Below are 24,255 nucleotides of genomic sequence, written 5' to 3'. Positions count from 1 at the left end.
CAACACTCCCCCTCAAGCTCAACTGCATCTCTGCAACTCCAAGTAAGCTTCGAAACTTTTGAAGCTTCTCTGTACCCAATGTCTTCGTGAAGATGTCAGCTATCTGATCCTGTGTGCTGACATACACCAAGTCAATCTCACCTGCTAGTACCTTCTCTCTCACAAAGTGGTAGTGTACCTCAATATGTTTTGTCCTGGCATGGAACACAGGGTTCCTAGCCAACTGTATACTGCTCATGTTGTCATAATAAATGACAACTGGACCTTCCACCTACACATCCAAATCAGCCAATAGCTTTTGCAGACATACTACCTTACATGTTGCAACAGCAGCACCTCTATACTCAGCCTCTGTACTCGACAAAGCAACTGTAGATTGCTTTTTACTGCTCCATGCAACTGCTGCACTACCAAGAGAGAACATGTACCCGCTGGTAGATCTTCTATCAGACATACTACCAGCCCAATCTGCATCTGTGTATCCAAACACCTGTACATCTGTACCTGCCTCATAGAAAATTCCATAATGTAATGTGGACTTCACATATCTCAATATGCGTCTGACTGCATCCAAATGTGGCTTTCTAGGTACTTGCATAAATTGACTCACAAGACCAACAGCGTAGCTCAAGTCTGGCCTTGTAATGGTCATGTAGATCAAACTCCCCACTATCCTCCTGAACATAGTAGGGTCTTCTATCTCATCCCCAACATCAGTACTCAACTTTACATTCTGCTCCAATGGGACTGAAAGTGGTTTGCATGCTGTCATACCATACTTGGACAACATATCCAAGCCATACTGTCTTTGGGACAGCCATATACCATCATCACATCTGATCACCTCAATGCCAAGGAAATACCTTAGCTCACCTAAATCCTTCATCTCAAACTTCTTCAAAAAATCCTTGACTTCAGCAATCCCACTATCATTATCACCTGTAATAATCAAGTCATCCACATAGATGACTATGATGACCAAACCCGCATCTCCCTTTCTCACATAAAGTGAGTGATCAGCATCAGAAACATAAAAACCAATATTGACAAGATACTCTCTGATCTTGTCAGACCATGCTCTAGGTGCTTGCTTGAGCCCATAGAGTGCCTTCTTCAACCTGCACACATATGTGGGATGCTCTAAATCTTCATAACCTGCTGGCTGATCCATATACACTTCTTCTTGCAAATCACCATGCAAGAAAGCATTCTTCACATCCATTTGCTGCAACCTCCAACCTTTGGCTGCTGCCAAAGCAATCACACATCTGACAGTTGCCATCCTAGCAATTGGACTGAAGGTTTCATCATAATCTATGCCATATGTCTGGGCATAGCCTTTTGCAACCAGCCTAGCTTTGTACCTACTAATAGAACCATCTGCATTGTGCTTAATCTTATAAACCCACTTACATCCAATGGCTTTCTTGACCTTCGGCAATGATACTAGATCCCAAGTCTTATTGGCCTCTAATGCAGCCATCTCCTCATCCATTGCTACATCCCAATGAGCATGACCAACAGCCTCCTCAAAACATGTGGGCTCAACATCCTCAACTAGTTTCACCATATAAGCATAATGGTGAGTTGCATAACCTTCAAAACCAAATCTTTTAATAGGGTATCTCACCCTGCTAGACCTGCGTACCACTGGATCACTCAATGGAGTCTTTGCATTAACGTGTGCTCTCTGCACACCTGGAGTCCTCACTAAAGGAATGCCAAGCTCATCATCCCAACTCTCTGAGCCACTGGAGTCTCCATCAAGAACTGCATCAATGCCTTCTGACACTTTATTCTTTCCTTTGTCTTTACCTGTAGTGCTACTAGATGCACTCGAAGATGTAGAGGTACTCCTTAGTCTCCCAGACCAAGGACTACCAGATGATGTCTCTGGTCCACTAAGAGTTCGTGATTCTTGCTTTTCAGCCTGCACATGAGTGTCATGATCATCATCATCATCCAATGCATCACCACTAGATGCATACCAACTGCTCATTTCATCAAAGATGACATCCCTGCTCACTCTGAACTTACATGTGACAGGGTTGTAACATCGATACCCTTTCTGCTCTAAAGAGTATCCAATAAAGACACACTTTTCAGCCTTTGGATCCAGTTTCTTCCGCAACTCATCTGGCACATGAACATACGCAATGCAGCCAAACACTTTCAAGTGTAATACATCAGGCTTCTTGCCAGTAAAACATTATTCAGGAGTCATACCATGAACTGCAGCTGTGGGGGTTCTGTTCATAATATAAACAGCAGTATGAACAGCCTCAGACCAGAAATGCTTAGGCATATTCTTTTCAACCATCAAGGCGCGTGCAATTTCTGCAATATGCCTGTTTTTCCTTTCTGCAACCCCATTTTGCTGTGGGGTATACCTGCATGTGAACTGTCTCTTTATCCCATGAGACCTCAGAAAATCACTGAACTCATTCGAGAGGTACTTTCCCCCTCCATCTGACCTCAAGCACTTTACTTTCAAGCCTGTTTCTCTTTCAACTGCAGCCTTGAAAGTTTTGAAGTGCTCAAACGCTTCACTCTTTTCCTTCATAAAATATACCCACAGCTTCCTAGAACAATCATCAATGAATGTGACGAAGTATGAACTGCCTCCAAGAGATACATTTTGTGTAGGCCCCCAAATGTCTGTATGCACAACATCAAGGATATTTCTGCTTACATCTCTGTCATGTGAAAAGAGTTGTCTTGCTTGCTTACCAAACTGACATGCTTCGCATACCTTATGAAATTCTGCAACTCTAAATGTAGGCAAACCTGTAACCAACCCTTTGGACTGCATTAATTTCAGCCTTTGTACATTTGCATGTCCAATGCGTTTGTGCCAAATTTCAATATCTGCAACAGCTTTTCCTTTAGCATACATAGTAGCATTCATAGTAGGAATTCCAACATCTAGAGTAAACATACGTCCAACTCTACTTCCCTTTGCTACCAACCTGCACTTGTCATTGAAGTCTTCTACAAAGCAGCCCTTTGCATTAAATCTTACTTGCAGCTCTTGCTCTACCATTTGACCGATTGACACCAAGTTCTTTGTAATAGATGGCATATGTAATACATCTGAAAGACTTTGTCTTACCATGCAAGGACAAGGGAACTTTTCCAATATGTGAAATTGGATGGCATGAATCATCACCCGTCTGCACATAACCTGCATTTTGCAAATCCTGCATCTCTCCAAACCATTCTGCATGGCTGGTCATATAATTGGATGCACCTGAATCAACATACCAAACATCATCATGTGTTCCCTTTCCTATAACAACATTTAGCATATGCTGCATAACAAACAGACGTTCATTTTTGTCTTCATTCTGTCGTGAAGACGATGCATAGTTTCCTTGCTGCAACTTACCACTGGGAATATCATCTTTCTTAGCATAACATTGGACTGCAATATGACCTCTTTTGCCACAGTAGTGACACACAATACCAAAATTATTAGAACCTCTGTTCTGCCATCCACCTCTTCCTCTAAAGCTCCCCCTGCCTCTAAAGTTACCACAACCACCTGAAACCTGCATATCGCCAAATTGTTGATTCAATCTGTTTTGCTGATTGTCACTACCACGGCCTCTTGAAGAGAACCTGCCACGTCCCCTTCCTGAACTGGAGTAGAAAGCTTGGACCTATTCACCACCTTTTTCAAATATCTCACTCTGCATGTTGATCTCTTCAGTGATCATAAGGGAGACCAACTCATCAAAATCTGGAAATGGCTTTCTAACATATACGGAAGTTACAAAAGACTTCCAAGCCTTTTCATTGTTAAGTCCACCAAAGGTAGACGACACCAAATCATCATCATCGGGCATTGCATCAATCGTTGCCAATGCATCTGCAATGCTTCTTACCTTCAGTGCATACTCATTGATAGACATCTTCCCTTTCTTTAATGTATTCAACTCTTGCTTGAGTTGAATCTTTCGTGCCTTTGTATTTACAGAAAACATACTTTCAAGTATGGTCCAAGCTGCATATGAATTCTCTGCATTTCTAATGTGTCCCAGCATATTATTGTCAATTACTGTAGACAACCAATACATGACCTTCTTGTCTTTTGCATTCCATTCCTTCCGTACCTTTGTCTCTTCTACAGTTGGAGGATCACTCACCTCCGGCTCCTTTTCTTCACCTAAAACAAACTCGTAGAGGCATTTTCCAATAAGGAAGTTCGTGACACGGAACTTCCATGATGGGTAGTTGTTCTTGTCGAGCTTCTCAATGATGGGGCTTCCACTGTTCTCTGTCATTATCACAAAATTAATACCAACAGCAAGCAAATCTTCTACAACCCTTGACCTGTAGTGCACAGCAATACACCAAACAGCCTTTTTCACTGTCTGCTCAACAATACATGCAATCTGCAACCTGTTTGCAGATAAACCTTGTGTTTACTCACTAATAAACACCTTTGAACTTACAGATCTGAAATCTGTAACCTGCGCACCCACTTTCAGTCAATACAGTCGAAGTCACTGTGTACCCTGAAACTGCTGTCTGCAACCTTGCGGCTCTAAAACGGACCCTGAAACGGCCTCAGATGCCCAAAATAACTGCGGGAAAGCCCTTGACCTGTAAAGCACAGCAATATACCAGACAGCCTTTTTCACTGTCTGCTCAACAATACATGCAATCTGCAACCTGTTTGCAGATAAACCTTGTGTTTACTCACTGATAAACACCTTTGAACTTACAGATCTGAAATCTGTAACCTGCGCACCCACTTTCAGTCAATACAGTCGAAGTCACTGTGTACCCTGAAACTGTTGTCTGCAACCTTGCGGCTCTAAAACGGGCCCTGAAACGGCCTCAGATGCCCAAAATAACTGCGGGAAAGCCCTTAAGGGGTTATCTGCAGAATACACAGCACTCTTCGCGCACACCAAATCTCACTGCAATCTGAGATTTTTTGCTCTGCCCTGCTTCCGGTGCCTCCGCAGGCACTATCCAAGAGAAGGAGTGGAAGAATGGGAGAGCTTCTTACCCATGGCTTGCTTGCTCGAACCTTGCTTCTTCTCCTTCACTTCAGCCTTCGGAATCAGCCTCTCTCAGTGGCGCGGCTCTGATACCATGTCAAGAATCGCATGGTGGGGGGACTTGCTCGAGATGATGCGCCGAACACACACAGAATGCACAAGGAGAAGCTCACTTAAGAGATAAGAAGAGAGATGGAGGCCAAAAACGTTTTCTTGCTAGTTTCTTATTCTTATTCCACACTCTTTACAATGTACACAAAGTATAGATAAGATACAACATAAAGGAAAGTGGCCTACTAAGTCAAACAATGCATAACCGACTACACTAGTCGACTGGCGCTATAACTATGCCAGCTGTAAATAGGTGTAACAACCTGAATATAATAAGTAACGAGTCAGTGGCCATGTGTGAGTCATAATGACCACCGACGTGCTAAGTATAGACGTGTGGACCCATCTAACCAGGCGGTCCATCATCAATATCCGCATGTGTTGAGCTTATCATCTCAACATTCTGAAGGATGGGATTGTAAAAGAGCAAGGTGTTGAAACAAGAGCAAAAGACGGGGATGCTAAGAGATCTGGTTCAACTAATAATATGGTCAGCATGGCAGAACATGATGATGCTGGTTACGAAAAACTGATTGTCACAGAAGAGACCTCACAACCTTATGCATCCCCACGAATGTGAACAGGAAAGAAACCGCCTGTGCTAGCCTGTTTATGTGCCCCTTTTGGTTCCTTGCAGAGCTCACATTCAGTTTATCTCTCAAGTACAAAACTATAACCTCCAACATGATCTTAAGTTCAACTTCCAGTCTGTTCACGTTCATCATGTCCCTAAAATTTCTGCGAGAGAAGTTCAAATAGGTGAAGCTATGGAGTATGCTTCTTTGTATGGCAAGGACAATAGTTGTGAGCTTGTTAGATTTGGAGGCAGGTAGTAGCAGAGTCATTAATCCAGCATGGGGCGACTTACTCTGCCTTATATTAGTTGTTTTCTATGCAATGTACACAGCACTGATCCGGAAGAAACTTTTGGACGAAACAAGAGGAGAAGAGAAAGCAAGTTCCTTGGATTGTTCAATGGCCTTGTTTTATTCCCAGTCGCACTCCTACATTTTACTAGTGTGGAGCCATTTCACCGTCTCACTCTCAGGAAAGGGCAAAATGTAGATGCCCATACTAAAGAGCAATCAATGATCTTATTTGAAGACTCTGAAGACATTTCTGTTGTCTCAAAGATGATGATACATTTCCTTGAGGGGGACATGGACATAAAGATTAATGCAAGCAAAGTCAATGAAGAAGAAAATCAAAAAGACCAAGAAAAATAAGACCATGAAGACAAAAAGAGTATCAAAGAAAGCAAAGTGAACTACATTAAAGAAGAGGACAAAACAAAAAAAAAAGATCTGCTATGCCTACCTGATGAAGAAAGCCACAAGGGCCTGTCAGTCTTTGTCTCCACTTTTTTCTCTAAAACTTTTTATTGTATATACTTGCCATTAATGCTTCTATCATACGCCTTGTAAAACTCCTCATGTAGCCTATGCATAACAGCCTCTACACACTTAGTGACGCCTTGTAATAGCCCCTGGCTGTTAGCCATGTTTTTGGTACCACACTTAGCCTTTTCTGCGACAGTCTCTGAATGATTACCATATATGTGGCATATCCACACTTAGCAAGATTCTACTCATGACAGCCTCTGTACACTTAAGTGCCTTTTTTTTCACGGTTGTGATTGAGGAGGGATATTGAGAGTTATGCAATCACACCCATGTGATAGCCTCTTTGTATGGAGCAATAGGGCAAGACTTAAATAGTCTACTACAGAAGATGCCTGAAATACAAGATGCCTAAATCCCATAAGCACAGTGGAGAAAAAGGGAACCATCATGAGCCTATAAAGTGATGTACCTTCTTATCATTCAATGATGGAATACTATTGTACTTTGTCGTTTCATTCATAGTCAGTGTCATACTTAAGATTGTGTTTATGAATCCAAGCTTCCATCTTGAAACCTAATTCACTTGAGTAACAGTTGGTCTCTCTAATCTATGTCATCATGAACATTCTCTTTGTGTTCCATCCACCATAGCCATACTCAGATCTATGCATTTCAACACCAAGAACTCTAGTATCAACCACAAAGGGTATCGATTCTTGGCTGTTATCTTGTTGATTCCTCCATAATCCTCACACATTTGAATTGACCCGTCTTTCTTCTTCACGAACAAAATTGGGGCTCCAGCAAGAGACTTCAAGTACCTAATGAACCCCTTGGCTAAGTTCTCATCAATGTTCTTGCATAGTTCAGCTAGTTCGTCACGGGATAGCCTATAGATGGGTCCAAAAGGTGGTTGAGCCACCTCATGGAGTTCTATAGCACAATCATATGGTCTGTATTCGGGCAAAAGATCTACTATCTTTTTTTCAAAGACATCTTGGAATTCTTGATATTGGCTTGGTAGCTTGACTAACTCATCCTTACTAGATTCTTGAGCTAGTATAAGATATATCATCTAGGTCGGTTCCTGCCTTGCTATGTGTATAAAGGCTTCGGCTCCTAGATATACCGACTTTCCTTGATTTTCATGACGTATAATCTTTTGCTTAACCCAATCAATTTTTGGGTTGTGTTTCTTTAGCAAAGGCATCCCAAGGATAATTGGATTTGTAGAAACTAGATATGACATTAAAGCATACACGAGATTTGTGATCACCAAGAGTTACCACGAGTGGTCAAGTTTCCTTGGTAATATCTCCAAATGATAGAGATCTTCCATCCACGACTTCAATTGGTGCAGGATTGGTCTTTTGGAGTACTTGAATCTGGTATCTATTCACAAAGCCACCATCAATGAAACATGCTGAGGCCGCGGAGTCGACCAGGGCTTTGAGAGAAAGGGACTTTCTCGGCAGGATCATGCGGACTATGACAAGGAAAGTTTCCATGGGTGTGGCTGGGATCAAGAGACCCTTTCTTATATCAAGGTCAGGTTGTACGGTCTCATTTACAATCGGACATCCTCGTTTTCCTACTCGAGGATGGTTGCAACAACTCTTCGGATTCTTCTTACCCTTTTATTTGGACAATTTAGGGCAATGTGTCCAGGGTTTCCACAATATAGACATAGATGATTCTCTCTTCGTCTTTGCTTTTCTTGTGGGGTCAAGGGCTAGAAATTGATACTATCTATTTGCATCTGTTTGGTCTTGGTTTCTTCTCTGATTGGATCTTTGATTGGGACTTGGTTCCATTGATGAGACCTTAATTCCATTGGCAAGGCCTTAATTCTTCTCACTTTTCTTACTTCCTCTCAAACAATCTATTATCACATTGGATGGCTTGAATGATATAATCATTGAGTGTTTTTACCTCAGGCATATTGAGCATAAGTTCCTTGATGTCATCTCGAAGACCCTATCTGAATTGGCTGATAAAATACTCCTCATGCCAAGTGAGGTCACAAATTAATAGCCTAAATTCAAATGCATAAGTAGAGGTAGGGTGGTTACCTTATCATAGCTTCCGAAGTTTTATTTCTGCTACTCCACCAATGTCTGCATCTCCAAATGTGGAAGTGAGCTCGCAAAGAAATATTGCATAGTTATGAAGTACTAGCATATTCTTTTTCAAAATTGGGGTGAACCATGATAAAGCTTGACCACAAAGCAAAGTCCATATGAATCCCACCTTGGAAGCATCATCTGGATACCTATCCGGTTGCATGCAGCTATAGAGATTTATTTGTTGCAGCAATCCCCTAAACTTCGAACGGTCACCATTGAACTTCTCTAGCATGTTAATCTTGGGTTCTCTTGTTGGGGGGTGACGAACACATGGAATCATCCGATCACTTCCTCTGTTGTTCTATAAGTCTAGGACCTGGTCTTGCATCTCTTGAAGCGCAAGGCCTAAATGCATAGGGTGTTCTATTTGAAGTTGCCTTGAATTTGTTGTTGCAAGTTTTGAAGGGAGGCCACGATTCTTTCAAGGGTCGCCTCCATGCTACTCAGTAGGGCTAGAAAGTGGCCTTGCTAAACTATTATGGGAGCACTAGACTGTGCTTGACAGACTGGACTAGATGCAAGATTTGTTACAAGATTTTTGATTGCAAGATAATCCCACGTAGGGGCACAAGGTACAATGATAACTTAACAAGATACGGAAAATTCCACAACCCGGGACCATAGGTATAGACAACAGGACTCAATAGGATATGAAGGATTGCACAACCCGGGACCGTAGGTATGGATATAAGATATCAAAATTACAAGATCTCCCTCCACGAGAATGAACAAGATACGAGACAGTATTAGACAAGATCTCGTACTACGAGACTACAAGGGGACAAGACAACAGGAGTATAATAGAAGATGAGACAAGACTAGATACCATGACTAGTCAAGAACTAAAACTAGAACTTGAAGTTACTTGGAGGTCTCGAATCTTTGAGCTCCCAAGACTGGCATTGGCAAGTTTGAGGAGCTCTATGGCGAACCCCTCCTTTTATAGGTATTGGAGGAGCTCTATGGCAAGCCCCTCCTTTTATAGAGCGACTAAAGATCTAGAATGTTCATAATGGCATCATCGATGATACAAGCAATGACATGGTATCTCTTCTAAAAGGTTCTATAATGACATAGCAAGCTTAGATTCGCATGGTTGGCTCGAGGATGTCCTATTAAGAGTGTGTTCGCATGGGGTGTAGATTCATATGGCATGAGCAAGAATCAATCCATACACTTGATCATGGCATGTCCATGACAGTATTCGCATGGACCCTCCGAAGGTTGAGGCAATATGATCATGGCCACCTTTAAAAATTATGCATGAGATCCATAACTACTTGGCTTTATGTTCTTAGTATAGGATGTACATGCACGGGTTTTGCTGAAATTGCATCTTCATTGCATGCTTTGCAAAAGAAAAATGTGCCATTTAGACGGACAGCTGTGGAAATTTTGGCAATGTGATGCAAGTGGTAACAGCATTGGGGGTATTCTTATACAAGATGGCCATGTTATGGCTTATGAGAGCCAAATTCTCCATGGTGCAAAGAAGAATTTACAAGTCTATGAAAAAGAGCTCTTGGCGATAATTTGTGCACTATCTATGTGGAAACATTATTTGTTGGGGACCGATTTTACAGTGCAAACAGATTGTCAAACTTTGAGGTACTTTTTGATGCAAACCAAGTTGTCAAAGAAACATATAAGGTAGGCAAATTTTCTCTCTATATTTCATTTTCAGATTGTACATATTGATGGTTAAAAAAATGTCATGGCTAATGCACTGTCACGTAAGCCACAAATTTCAGCCATTAGTATGGTTTGTCACACTAAGTTAGATGCCATGAAAGAGCAATACACTACTAATTCGGACGTTACTAATGTTTATGATCAGCTTTGCAATGGCCAGGGGCATGAGCACTTCGTACTTAAAGATGGATTTCTAATGATGCATGGACGACTATGTGTCACAAAGCAATTAAGGCCTAGAGTTATCACTGAAAGTCATGCTTCTCTATATGTAGGACACAAAGCCATTGATGCCACAATCAAGGCAATGGAGCGTTTCTTTATTGGCCAGCTTTGAGGCATGATGTAGCATAGTTTGTCAAGACATGCATCGTATATCAAAAGGTAAAGCATGATAGGCAAAAGATGTCGCGCTTGTTGCAACCCTTGCCTTTTCTAGATAGGCCTTGACAGAGCATTGCAATGGATTTTATTTTTGAGCTTCCTCAAACACCTACAGGGAATAATGGGACATGGACTATCATTTGCACGTTCAACAAACCCGCCCATTTCATTCCAATGAGAAAGAAAATAAAGGCTCATCATAAGGCACAATTGTTTTTGCAGCATATCCTTAAGTATCATGGTATGCCAAAGTTGATCCGAGACCCTTAGATGACCAGTTTATTTTCAAAGTGATTATTTGAGAATATGGATATGACGTTGAAATTCTCATCCTCCTTCCATTCGCAGACAGATGGTCAGTCTGAGAAAACAAATTCCTCATGTTTGACCTTTTGAGATGCTATGTTTCAAACCACAAGACACAGTGGTGGCAGTATTTGCCATTAGTTGAGTTTGCATACAACAATACAATGCATAGCTCCACTGGCAAAGCTCCATTTGAGATGGTTGAGGATGGCAAGAAGATACTACCTATCTTGCAGATTAAGGATAAGATCTTTGAGGTTGATTATTATGTGAAAAACTTGGATGCAGCCTATGCAAAGATAAAAATATGCACTTTAGAGATCACAGGAAAAGAAAAAGAAGGCAATTGATCGCCATAGACATGCTTTGCACTTTGCAAGTTATGAAAGGCAAGGCTGAAAAAGATGAAAGAAAGAGAGAGGTTGCATCCTAAGTTGAGTATAAGATATTATGAGCTCTTTCAAGTGTTGGAAAATATCTGCAATATGGCATTTTACCTCCACATTAAAGAATACAAAATGCCTTTCATGTCAATTTGTTGAGGCCTTTTCGTGGTGATGTGCAACAGGATATGTATCCTGAAATTCAGCCTGAGGTTAAAGAGCTAGATGAGATTTTGTTACCTAAGTAAATCTTGGCACATAAGGAAAGACAGGTTAGAGGTAAAGTTTCTAAGAGATATTTGCTAAAGTTTCAAAATTATTCACTAATGGATGCAAAATGAATGGAAGAGAATGACTTGGCAAACCATCATCAATCATTGCATAGAGCTGACTTTAGTTTGGGCTCAATGAGGTTCAATAGACTAGGGGTCCGAGGTATTGCTTGATGCTCAAGGGGGAGGTACCACTTCCACTCCTCCAATTGTGGACAGCTCTCGTATGTAGTGGATCTCAAATGTATTCAACATGCATCCAAGGTACTATGCTGACACTATCCCTGCCATGAGATCATTACTCAGTGTACTAGTCACTCTGAGATGTATGCAAATAAGTTTGGTTGTTGCTGTTGCTCTAAGACTATACTTTTGCATTAATTTGGGATCAACTTATGATCAGTTAGGCATGAGCTTTTGCCTCAATTTTGAGATCAAATTCTGATTACTTTCAATTCGATTTTCGATCAATTTGAGAACCGTTTATGGCCACTTTGGGATCAGTTTCACATCAGTTTTTGCATCAATTGTTGATCAGTTTTTGTAATGAGATTGTGAGCAGTTTGGGATCACATTTGCAGCAGTTTGTGATTAGTTCTCAGATCAGCAAATGATCAGATTATGCTCAGTTTTCAATGGTTTGCAGCTGGTTCCATGGACACCAGCATGTTAGAAAATGCCATTGATAGTTTCAGCCATGGTTTATGTTGAGAATATGATTTACTATGGTTGTGAAGTCAAGACAATTGAGAAACATGAGCTATGGATGCATCCAATGGGTTTCTAGCAACAATTCTGGACTGTTTTTCAGATTTTTATCATGTTTATGCTAGCTGGAAATTTTCAGCACGTTTGGGGCATGTTGCATGGATCAATCACGAGGACATGAAATTTTGAGATGCTCTAATCTTGCTGATAACATTTGATTAAGAATTTGATCAAATGTGCAAGGTTGCTTAGCACATGCAATGCACAAGGCATTTATTTCATGGTAACAAGCCAAGAACCCCGAGGATGCAATCAGTGTCAAAGACAAAAGTTATGATAAGTTATGCCAATTGGGTTTTGGTGGTCAATTGGTATCAGTTTTGACCCTAGGAGTATTGTTTGGCCAATAAGTGTCAGTAGTGATACTAGGGACTAGCATTAATTGATTAATTAATGCCAACTTTTGTATATAAATTGCTACCAAGACATACTGACTCAATTTCCAAATTAATTTAATACTCGTGTATAAAAGGCGATTTGTATTACGTGAGTATTTCAAAATATGATTAAATGTTCATTTTTCTTTTAAGGGTGGGTGGCCAGTAGCCAAAGAACTTACAATTATGATTGGGTCGTCATTGGCGAGATGCCCAAGAGAAATTAAAAGTTTAGTCGAGTAGTCGAATTGACCAAAAAGCTTAGAATGACTAAGACTTTTATACTTAGATAGTCAGATTGTGACTAGAAACATATAATGAGTGATTTCAGAAAGTGAAACCAGATGCTCATGATCAAAGAAACAAACCATGACCTCATGAACCTATATAATGAAGATCTTCAGAATCTAAATTTAGTGACTCCTAAAATTTAGAAAATTACTATTTGTGAAAGTTGCTCAAATGGAAATTTTATTCATGATAAAAGCTCTAGAATTTCGCAAGATACAATTTTGTCTTCAACAGCTATCTTAAATTCTTAACAATTTAAGAGATTTTTAGAGTCGAAGGTTTAGAAGCTTCTTTTTCTAGAAAAGTGACATGTGGCATGTAGAAGAGGACATGTGTCATTTTAAAGAGACAAGCGTTCCTACACTTATTATTTTTAACAAACACGTCATTTGTAACCTCTACTTTCCACTTTTGCGCATCCAAGTCTCACATCTATATATTAGAGGTCTCTCTCTTCATTTGGAATAAGCCCTCATGCTGAAATTTCAGCCACATGCTTTATACTCTCCTATCTATCTCTCAGCCAAGAAGCACTTTCAACGTAGCTTGATCTAATCCAAGCACTAAAGAAGAAAGTCAGCTTACTGCCTAGAGTTTGCAGAAATTAGAGCTTCAAAAACCCTAATTTTAAGAATTGCAGCAAATCATCCCTTTTGTATATGGTTCAAGCACTCAGTGCTCGTGGTTTGTTCCAATAAATTCTAGTCTCCTCTCTCAACGTGCTCTCTCTCTCTCTCTCTCTCTCTCTCTCTCTCTCTCTCTCTCTCTCTCATTTTCATGGTGAAAAATGATCAAGTTGGTTAGTTCAAAGAATTGTCATTCTCACATTCTTTCCCACGTTTGCATTGGTATCAGAGCCAGGTTTCTTCTTCTTTGCAAGAACTTTTTCGGGGTGACAAGATCTTTGGGCCCAACTCTCTCACCATATCAAGAGGAGGAGAAGAGAATTTTTATGAACGACTGGAAGGCTCCTGACACTCTATATATGTATTCTTCTCTTATTATGAGAAGATACAAAGATACAAGGAGCTGGAAGCTGATCCCAAAGTTCAAGCTTTGATGGAGAAAAGAGCTAAAGTACAGGCTGAAGCGAAAGTCTTTGAAGATTTCCTTATCGAGAAGGCTCTTGAGACAGATGGTATTACTGTTGAAGGCCAACCTCAACATGAAAGGTATCAATGTTATTGATACAACTAATTCTATGAAAGATAATGCATCACCTATCATTCACGGATCCACCCAAGCGGTGACTTCAAAGTCCCATCATACACAAGCTGCTTCCTCTTGTCCCAAGAATCCCTCCATGTAGCTGAATCTCCAAACATGCTTTTAGCAAAGGAAAATAATGCTAAAAGAGACTTCAAGTTGGGAGAGAAGAGCGTCAAGTTTTACATTTTCTATGGTAAGAGAGATTCTCAAAAAGCTTTGTCTTTTACTAGATAATTTGATGCTACTTTTGGCAGTGAAGATTATACAGAAAAATCAAAGATTAGGATGGTTAAAATGCATCTAAAGGATGCCGCTTTGAATTGGTGGCTCAAAGTTGTTCAAGAGGGAAAAGAACTCAAGTCTTGGAAAGAGTTTAAGGAGATGTTCAACAAGAAGTTTCTGTCTTCATCCTTTGGAGCCAACGTGCAACAAAAAATGGCATGAGCTGAGGCAAAGCCATGGAGAAAATGTTGAAACATATATCAACAGGTTTACAACTCTTTCTCTTAAATTTACATCTCTTAATGAAGTTTCATCCAATACGGAGATGAGAAAGTTTATCCAAGGATTACATCCGACAATACGACAAGCTTTTGTGATGACAAGTCCTGGTGTACTTTCGAAGCAAACCAAGATACAACCCTAGAAGCTGAAGGATTGCATATATCATGGATGCTGGATAAGTCCTCAAAAAAAGAACCACAAAGGACGAAGACCAAGATATTTGACCAAAAGAAGTTAGATAAACAAAAACCAAAGCATAAGAATGGGGATATACCACATTTGCCATCTAAAAAGACGCTAACATATTAGCAGTTAGCAAAATATACAAGCGAAGGACGATATTTCTCTTGTGGTGAAAAAGAACACATGGCCGGTCAATGTTCTAATAAGGCAAATGAGGAAAATCAGCCCCAAAAGACACCTCAAGCAAATGTTGTACCTAAGGAATCCCTGCAACACGATGAAAATCCGTCAAAGAAAAGAAAGCTTTTTATGGCTTGGGGTAAGATTGCTACTCAACCTATTTTCATTCATTTTGATACAAGGGCTACATATTATTATATCCATCCTTGGATTGTTGAAGCTCTACATCTACCAAAGGAGAGGTTTGAAACACTAGAAATGTCAAGTGCTGCTTTACAAAAAATGGAGTCTGAAGCTACTCCCATTCTTGGGAAACTACAAATTGAGATAGGAGATTATGTAGATCAAAACCAATCTTCCTTCAGTGGATGGATGATAATTTCTAATTACAACTTGATTATACCAGTAACATTTAATACAACTTGATTACAACAGTAACATTTATTACAAACTTGAGAAATGCAAATTAACTCACAATCTTTGACAATGAACACCCTGTTAGCCCCAAAATTGGCGCCCCTTTCGGTATTTCTTTAACTTAATTAAAGAAGAAGTTGATGTACAATGGGATTTTCCCAATCCCTTTCAGTATTCCAACCCCCCTTGCTGTCCAAAATGACCAATAAGTCTTCATCAATCTGAGTTGGCCCTTGACTCGAGCTGTTAATTGACCTTCACCCGCCGCTGTGATGGAGATGGAAAATACCCTGAACTCATCAATTTGCTGGTCCCTCCACTTGAATTTAATTGAAAACAGCTTCAGCCCTCTTGAATCCAAGTCTTGGAGCTTCCAATTTCTGACATACTTCCTAAGGCTACTGCTAAACCCTAATTTCTACTGAAGGTTAGGATTTACAGCAAAGAAATCTAAAATTTCTCAGCCTCTAGTGATCTCAATACTGTAATTTTCGGAGCAAGTCTATAGAAAGGCTAGGAGATGAGAGAGAGTGCCGAGAAGAGAGAAAATCCATACTTTCTTTGCAAACAACTGAAGAAAATCAATCATTTATTGTTGTTGCTCTATCTGAACAACCTATAGATGTTATCGCCTAATGTTGATTGGTCTTCTCCTGCCCCTAACTACCTCAAAAGGTCCTTCAATGGCTGCAAATCAGACCAACAGTATCTCCTCCCTCTCTCTTGGAAGTTTTTCAATCTCTCTCCAATGCCTCTCTTCAATATCTAAACACGTTTTTCAGTCTTGCATGGGCATTTTTGACAAGTGACAGCCTTCCCAAATGGTTTTTCTAGCATTATCCATAGTTAAATATTAATTTTTAGTCTTTAAATACCAAAAATTAATATAACAATTATTTTGGTGCCCAAAAAAAATAATCCGACTGGCCAATAATTAAATTGGCTAGACAAATTTCATTCATGAGCGTCCCTACACCATCTTTGACCATCACGTTGGAGTTAGGTACCATTAAACACCACTTCTCTCATGTCACCAACTAATACTTATGGCCAAATGAATGACCTAGGCCAACAATTGGCACCAAATACCACCAAATACCAATGCAATATAACTTATAACAACTTTTGCCTTTGACATTCCGTGATTTCCTTGGGTCTCGGGCTCATAAATTTACTCTAACCCCAGTTACACCTCACATGTGCAACATTTACATAACCATGTGATTAAAAATTAATCCACAGGTTAAGTAAGGTTTCAAAAATACACATCCTCATAACATAAATCATGAGAGTTTTGTCATCGGAGATCTTAGTCATTGTGATGTTGTATTAGGAATACCTTGGTATACAAGAAAAGATCCAACCATTGATTGAAATCAAAATAAGTTTAGATTCTCTTTTAAGGATAAAAATGTATCTTTTGATGTGGGAGTGGAAGGAAACTCTATTTCCATCTTATCCCATGTACAAATTTATAAAGCAATGAAAAAGTCTATTTCCTCGTACTTGATTTTTGTCAAAGATTCTAACAAAGAGTCCAGAATTAAAGAGTCTATCTCTAAATGAACGAGGAGAGAATGAGATTTTTAAAGGAGTATGAAGATTGTTTTATAGACACTTTACCTGATGAGTTGCCACTAGAGAAGCCAGAAGATCATCACATTGATCTCATTCCTAGGGAGCTCACCCCAAATAGACTATCCTATCATGTGAGACCAACATAACAAGAGGAAATTATGAAGCAAATGAATGAGCTCTTGGAGAAGGGTGTAATGAGACCTAGTTCATCATCTTTTTGCTCTTCAGTCCTCTTAGTGCAAAAGAAAGATGAATCTTCGTGTATGTGTGTGGACTATAGGGCCCTCAACAAAATTACAATTTGGAATAGATTTTCCATTCTAAGAATTGATAATATCTTGGATAGATTGGATGGATCCAAAGTATTCAACCGGATTGACTTAAAGAGTGACTAACATCAAATAAGGATTGCTTGTCAAGATATTTATAAAATAGCATTCAGGACAACTTTTGGTTTGTATGAGTCTCTTGTGCTACCATTTGGTCTCACCAATGCTCCTACAACCTTTGATAGAATGATGGAAAGAATCTTTAGAGCACATCGGAAGTTTACAAGTACTTTCTTAGATGATATTTTGATTCATTCAAAATATGAAGAATAGCATAAGCAATACTTGAAAATAGTATTTCAAGAACTTCACAAACATAAACTTTATATAAATGGCAAAAATAGTGATTTTTCCTATAATAGATTCACTACTTGAGCCATATTGTATCCAAAGATGGGATTCAAATGATGGATCCAGAAAAAATCAAGGCTATTTTAGAATGGCCAAAATTGACTAATGTTCATAAAGTTCAAAGTTTCTTAGGATTATGCGCTTATTATAAGGGATTCATTAAATGGTTTGTAGTGGTTGCTGGACCATTGCATAATTTAACCAAGAAAGCAATGGCATTCCAGTGGACCAAACTAAAAAAGAAATCTTTTGAGGCTCTAAAGTTCTATATCAGCAAAGGACCTATTTTGATTATACCAAATTTATCAAAACCATTCTTTATGAAATGTGATGCTTCAAGAGACTGCATTGATATAGCCATAAACCAAGAAGGACATGTAATTGCTTATACAAGCAGGAGGTTGTAAAATGCAAAAAAGAATGTTACTACTATGAAAAGAAGTTAATGGCCGTCATTCAAGCTTTAAAAGATTGGAGATACTATCTTTTAGGTGGAGAATTTCTCATCAAGATAGATCATGACAGTCTGAGACATTTTCTCAACCAACCAAAGATTTCTGAGAAGCATATTTGATGGGCCAATTATTAAGCCCAATTTAACTTTCAAATATTGCATAATCCTGGGAAATAAAACAAGGTAGCTAATAACCTATCAAGAAGACCTCAAATTCATGCAATGTCCATGATTCATCATACAGATTTTACTAGTATGAGGGACATGTATACTTTTGATGAAGATTTTAAAATCATTTAGGAGAGTTTACAACTCAGTAAAAGGGTAAACTCTTATGTTATCTAAGATGGATTTCTTTTGATGGAGAATAAGTTATGTGCTACTAAAAATTTCAAGCCTAAAGCACTATTACCATGAAGCCAACCAACAATGGAAAAAGTATTTACCTTTGGTAGAACATACCTATAATACCATAGTTCATTCTTCTACAAGTAAAGCACCATTTGAGATTATATATTGGAAATCAATCTTACTACCTATTCTCAAAACAAAGGAGGAGATATTTCACGCCGATGAGTTCATGCTTGATATGGATACAGCTTTTGCCCAAGTTAGACAAGCTATCCAAAGATCTCAATAAAAACAGAAAAAAAAAAACAGATAAGCATCAAAGACACTTGATTTTACAAAAAGGAGATTGGGTATGTCTGAAATTTGACAAAGCTCGTCCAAGAAACTCTAACAAGTCTTCATCCCAAGTCACTAAGCTTGCAAAAGAAATTATAGGTCATTTCAAGTTACTGAAAAGATTAATGATATTGGTTATAGATTACAACTTCCAGAGCATTTAAGAATTCACAATGCTTTTCATATCCATCTTTTCAAGCCTTATAGAAGGCCTCAACCATTGAAACCTGTAATAAAGTATCCACCGAAGTAGATGAACAGAAGGATATACTTCAACCAGAGCAAATAGTCTTTTAAATGATTGGAAAATGAGAAAGAAACAGTTTTAGAAATTTTCTTCTAAAATTTAAAAATTACTCTCATTTAGATTCTAAATGGATACCAAAAGAGTACTTTAAAGACTATCTAGAAATACTTCTAGCTTATGAAGAAGCTATAAGATCAGAAATACTTCAAGCAATGTTCTAAGGACAAGATTCCAAGAGGAAGGGATGTAACTAACCTTTTGTATATAAATTGCTACCAAGATATATTGGCTCAATGATTCAAATTCATTTTATGCTCACATACTTTGAAAGGTAATTTGTATTAACTAAGCGTTTCAAAATATGATTAAATGTTCATTTTTCTTTTAAGGGTGGCCAATGGCCAAAGCACCTATAATTATACTCAGGTCACCATTAACAAGATGCCCAAGAGAAATTAAAGGTTTAGTTGGGCGGTTAAATTGACCAAAAAGATCAGAACGACTAAGACTTTTATACACAAATAGTTAGATTGACTAGAAATACATATAATGAGTGGTTCCAAAAAGTAAAACCAGATGCTCATGATCAAAGAAACAAACTATGAACTGGTGAACCCACATAATGAAGCTTTTCGAAATCTAAATTTAGTGACTTCTAAAATTTAGGAGATTCTCTCTCTCTCTCTCTCTCTCTCTCTCTCTCTCTCTCACACACACATTTTCATGGTGAAAATTGATCAAGTTGGTTAGTTCAAAGAATTGACATTCTCACATTCTTAACCACATTTACAGGTTGGGGATTACTCCAGGTTGCAAATGGTCTAGCCAATTTAATTATGATGGACACATTTGATCTTGGGTACATCAAAAGGGCCGAAATTAATTTTTAAGTTTATTTAACTCTGAAATTTAATTAAATGGCTCAATAATGCTGAAAAATGGGTTTATAAGGCTGCCACTTTGGCAAAAATACCCATACAAACTAAGAAAACGTTTTTGGGGGGACTGGATCTCATCCATTCAATCAGTTTACAGGCTAAGGGAGAGAGGGAGAGAGGGAGGGAGCTACCGGTCCATTTTCTCATCACAGAATAGCTATTTCTTACAAAAGACAACCATCTAGGGGCCTCAACAGACATGGGACAATAGGGAGACACCTTCCAAGGGCTGACAACAGCAATGTTGATCAAGTAACAGCATTTTGGAGGTACTTGGTAGTGGGTAACTACATTAAATGTAAGCTAAAGTAGGCAACATGCAAATTTTAGGGCTTTCTCATAAAGAAAAAATAAAATTCTCTCTCATCTTGGCTTTCTCTCACCTTCTCCAACCCATTCTCCGGAGATCTCAACATTTGTCAACCATTTTGAATAGATCTCAACTAAATTTGGTGGACAGCACAAGGATCTCTGCTGTGAACCCTAAACTTTGCAGAAGTTAGGGTTTAGAAGCCATCTATGGACTTGTGCCAACAAGATAAAGCATTGTACACTAAAATTAACAAATGCAACTTGTTGTATTGTCAAGGATTTCAAATACCCAGCCATCCATTGTAAATTTGGGGCAAAATTTGGCCAATTGGGATCCAGTTTAAGCAAGTCCTGGGTGAAAATCAAGGGGCAAATATCCCAATTTATTTGTTGATTATTGAATCAGCAAGAGGCTTTTAGATCAGCCAAGGAGATCATGAAATCTCAACTTATAATACATCCATTGACAGTTGAAGTTAAAAATTTACGAAAGGTGTGGCAATTTTAGGGCCATTTCACAATGTTCCAAGCTGGCCATTCCATGTGGGCAATGGCTATATCAATGCAGAGTAAGAGATTTTTTTTTTTTGGGTGGGTGAATTCTTTGGTCCCTTTCCTTTCATTTTGGTGGAGTATGATATCTTTTCAATGTACCAAAGTCTAGTATGATGTGTCTTTTTGATAGTTTATTGAGTACTCACTCCTTAGTACATTAGTTTGTATTCAGTTTGAGTTCTTAGTTATGACTCATGAGTCTCGAGTCTAGACTCTTGACTTTATTTTTGTATGTATTGTTGGCCTTGCCACTTGGGCCTAAGCTCTTTCATGATACTTTGATATGTTACTCAGCCTTCAAACATTTATGAATTATGGCTCTTGAGTCTTGAGAGTTTAATCATTAGAGTCTTAACTCTTTAGGTTGTGTGCATTATGTGCTCATATCTTATTTGAAGCATTGATTAGTCTTAATATATCTTGCACCATTCATGCAATAGTGAGCTTTTCAAGTGTCTTTGAATACTTGTGAAGTTGCTCAATGTAGAATTATTTTATTAACCCTATATATTTATCTATTTTTTAATTTCTTGTCCCCCCTATTCCCGGAATGGGACCTTCCCATTCCAATCACATTCCCCATTCCCATTACCATTTCCTGTTTTCCCCATTTGATGTGGCTATGTGGGCAGCAATAGAGGCAACAAAATGCAGTCCTCTCATCAACACAATATTGATCATGACTCCAAGCAACAAACACAAGGTCTGCTGGGTGAAACACAGCTCTACAATCAACAGATGATGGAGAGGATGACAATGTCAGCAGACAGCCCACTACCACAGCAAAATACAGCCTGCAAGCAGAAAACACGAGTAACAACAGTCTAGGAAACGATGATGTGGCTAGACTACAGCCAAATGCAAGGACCATGCTGACAATGACTTCTCAAGAGCTTGCAAGCAACGGTCTAGGAAATGATGATGTGGTTGGACTACAGCAAAATGCAAGGACCATGCTGACAATGACTTCTCAAGAGCTTGCAATGTCCTTTAGGGCAGGGTGGCAGCATCCTACAGCTGGGTGGTAGGTTGCATAGCAGGACCGCACCTCCTCTAGCTGGGCAATGGCTCTTGCAAGGAGTGTGGGCAGCTAGTTGAAAAGAAGGGAGAGGGAACATTCAAGGAGGAGTGAGAGAGTGAAAATGACATAGTGAAAAGAGAATTGTGAAACGGAATGGCAGGAACGGCACCTTAAACAGGGTAAGGCATTGTTCCTTGGACCCTGACAAGCTGGGAGGAGGAATGCATTCAACTTGGTGGAGCATATTACCTATCCCGTTCCCAACAATATTCTGACCTAGGAAAGTTCCAATGTAGGGAACTTTGTAGGAAATGCCACGTTCCAGCCTACTGCCTGCCACCAAGTGACAATTTAACCTAGTTTGACTCGATATTTGTATCTACTATTGGCTTTGCCACTCGAACCTTGGCTATTTCATGATACATACTTCAGCCTTTAGACATTCATGGCTCTTGAGTACTTACTCTTCAGTCTTTTTTAGTAGTATCTACTTACTTTGCAGCATTGACCGGTCTCAATAGTTGGAATCAATATAAGGTAAGCAAGATATTACGATCCAATTTTAAATTTCTTCTTAGTTAGGATAATCTTTTCACCCCTCCTATTACCTAGATGAAGGGCTTGCAATACAAAAGTCTGCAACCATTGGCTCCATATATAGTCAGTGATTGAATCAACATAGCCATACAAGGGACCAAGACTTCATTGAACCAAAACGATAATTAGAATGCAGAAGTCTAGATAGAATTGCCCTTGCGAGAATCCGGAAAAACATACTTCTTCCAATCCAAGTTTCTGAAGTAGCCTTGTTTTTTGTTTTGCTCAAATTCCGTATGTTTGTCTCTTCAAATTGATCTTTGCAGAACGTTTCTCCAACGAGCACATGAACTTTCATAATTTCTTCGAACAATTTTATAACACGTGCAAAAGCGGAAAAATGTCCATAGCATTTATGTGCTGAACTTTTGAAAGCAGGCTTTCTTGATCTGGTAAATTTATTTCTGCATGTGAAGGCAAGTGCCGCAAGGAAGGCACCCTATATCTAAGTAACAAAATAATTGAGAACAAGCGGCAGCATACCAGGCGTAGAGGAGCCATGGAGATCGCGATTACCAGCTGCACAGCAAACTACTTTCCAGGACTGTGCGCGCGTCGAGGTGAGAGGAGAAGGGGCCCCTCGGTAAGCCTGCTTGCATAGAGTCCTCAGCATTTTTCCAGTGCACTCGTAAGCAGAAAGAGTATTCCAGCTTTCTTTCAAGTTATTTGGTATCCGACTAACACTGTCAGTTTAACAAACTATCAGCAGCAGCGTGTAGGCCGATCGCTAATAAGGGTGTTGTCGCGGGGTCTTGAGATCAACGTACCTACCTCAAGGCTGCTATACCTTGGATTTTATCCTTGCTTTAATCTTTTTTGCATGCTTGAGGTCACTTAACCCCCTTCCTTCCCCCAACCCACCATAACATATTTCTTCATGCAAAGTCATAACACCTATGTAGAGTGCATGGTCTATTGAGCATGTTTTCAAGGAAAGCAAATTCCAATTCAATGAAGAGAAGTAGTCCAAATAGAGGGAAAAAAATCCCAAATCCTTGAGAAAGAGGCTAGTTTTAGAGAAAAAGTAGCTTTAGCCCATCAAAAAGGAACATATGTTTGACAAGCTAGCCTTATCTTCGAAGGAATACTCTATACTTGAGACTACACAAATGTGTGGATTGTGTGGTGTTAGTCTTGCTTAAAACTAAACTTTTAAGCTCCCTCCTTATGTGATGATGCTTTAAAGTAAATCATGTGCAAAATCTAGCATCTTAAATCTCAAATACATATAACCTTATAATGTACAAAAAAATTATATAATTGGAAAATCCAAAAAGAAAAAGAGAACTACATTTAAAAAATAACAAAGCATTTCATAAAGAAAGCTTATTATAAATCTACTACTCTAATGTTATTAAAATCAAAGATCTAATAAAACTTGACATTAAATAATCTTGGACTTATAATTGATAAGTAAGTTAGCACTTTTCATAGACTCTTCATAGATAATGCATGCTATCATGCATATATGTATATGCATACTATCATAATAATAAGCTTACTTTGTTGCAAATGGGGTTGTAGCTCAAGTGGTTTGAGTATGTGGGCATGTACATGTGTGTGACTTCAAACCTTGGATTCATCCTTTAGGTATATTTCAAATTTCAAGCCTTTCTCCAAAAAAAGAG

General features: G+C 39.0%; 1 protein-coding gene across 3 annotated transcripts in view; it reads right to left on the bottom strand.

The window, feature by feature from the left end:
* LOC148017002 (uncharacterized) overlaps positions 1 to 23,370 on the bottom strand; it is an 82,941-nt gene extending 59,571 nt beyond the window's left edge. For 2 of the 3 annotated variants that reach the window (XM_087663357.1, XM_087663358.1), the window contains exon 1: positions 23,111 to 23,370. In XM_087663357.1, the coding sequence (XP_087519483.1) occupies positions 23,111 to 23,240 (130 nt within the window). In that variant the 5' untranslated portion in view covers positions 23,241 to 23,370. The remainder of the gene's footprint in view (positions 1 to 23,110) is intronic. The other variant, XM_087663356.1, reaches the window with a different exon arrangement.
* Positions 23,371 to 24,255: the final 885 nt, after the last annotated feature.

Source organism: Lygodium microphyllum, chromosome 22 (genome assembly GCF_053477565.2).
Source record: "Lygodium microphyllum isolate KBCC chromosome 22, Lygodium_microphyllum_v1.1.10, whole genome shotgun sequence".
In the NCBI taxonomy this organism is placed as follows: Eukaryota; Viridiplantae; Streptophyta; class Polypodiopsida; order Schizaeales; family Lygodiaceae; genus Lygodium; species Lygodium microphyllum.
This window is presented reverse-complemented; position numbering and strand designations above follow the sequence as displayed.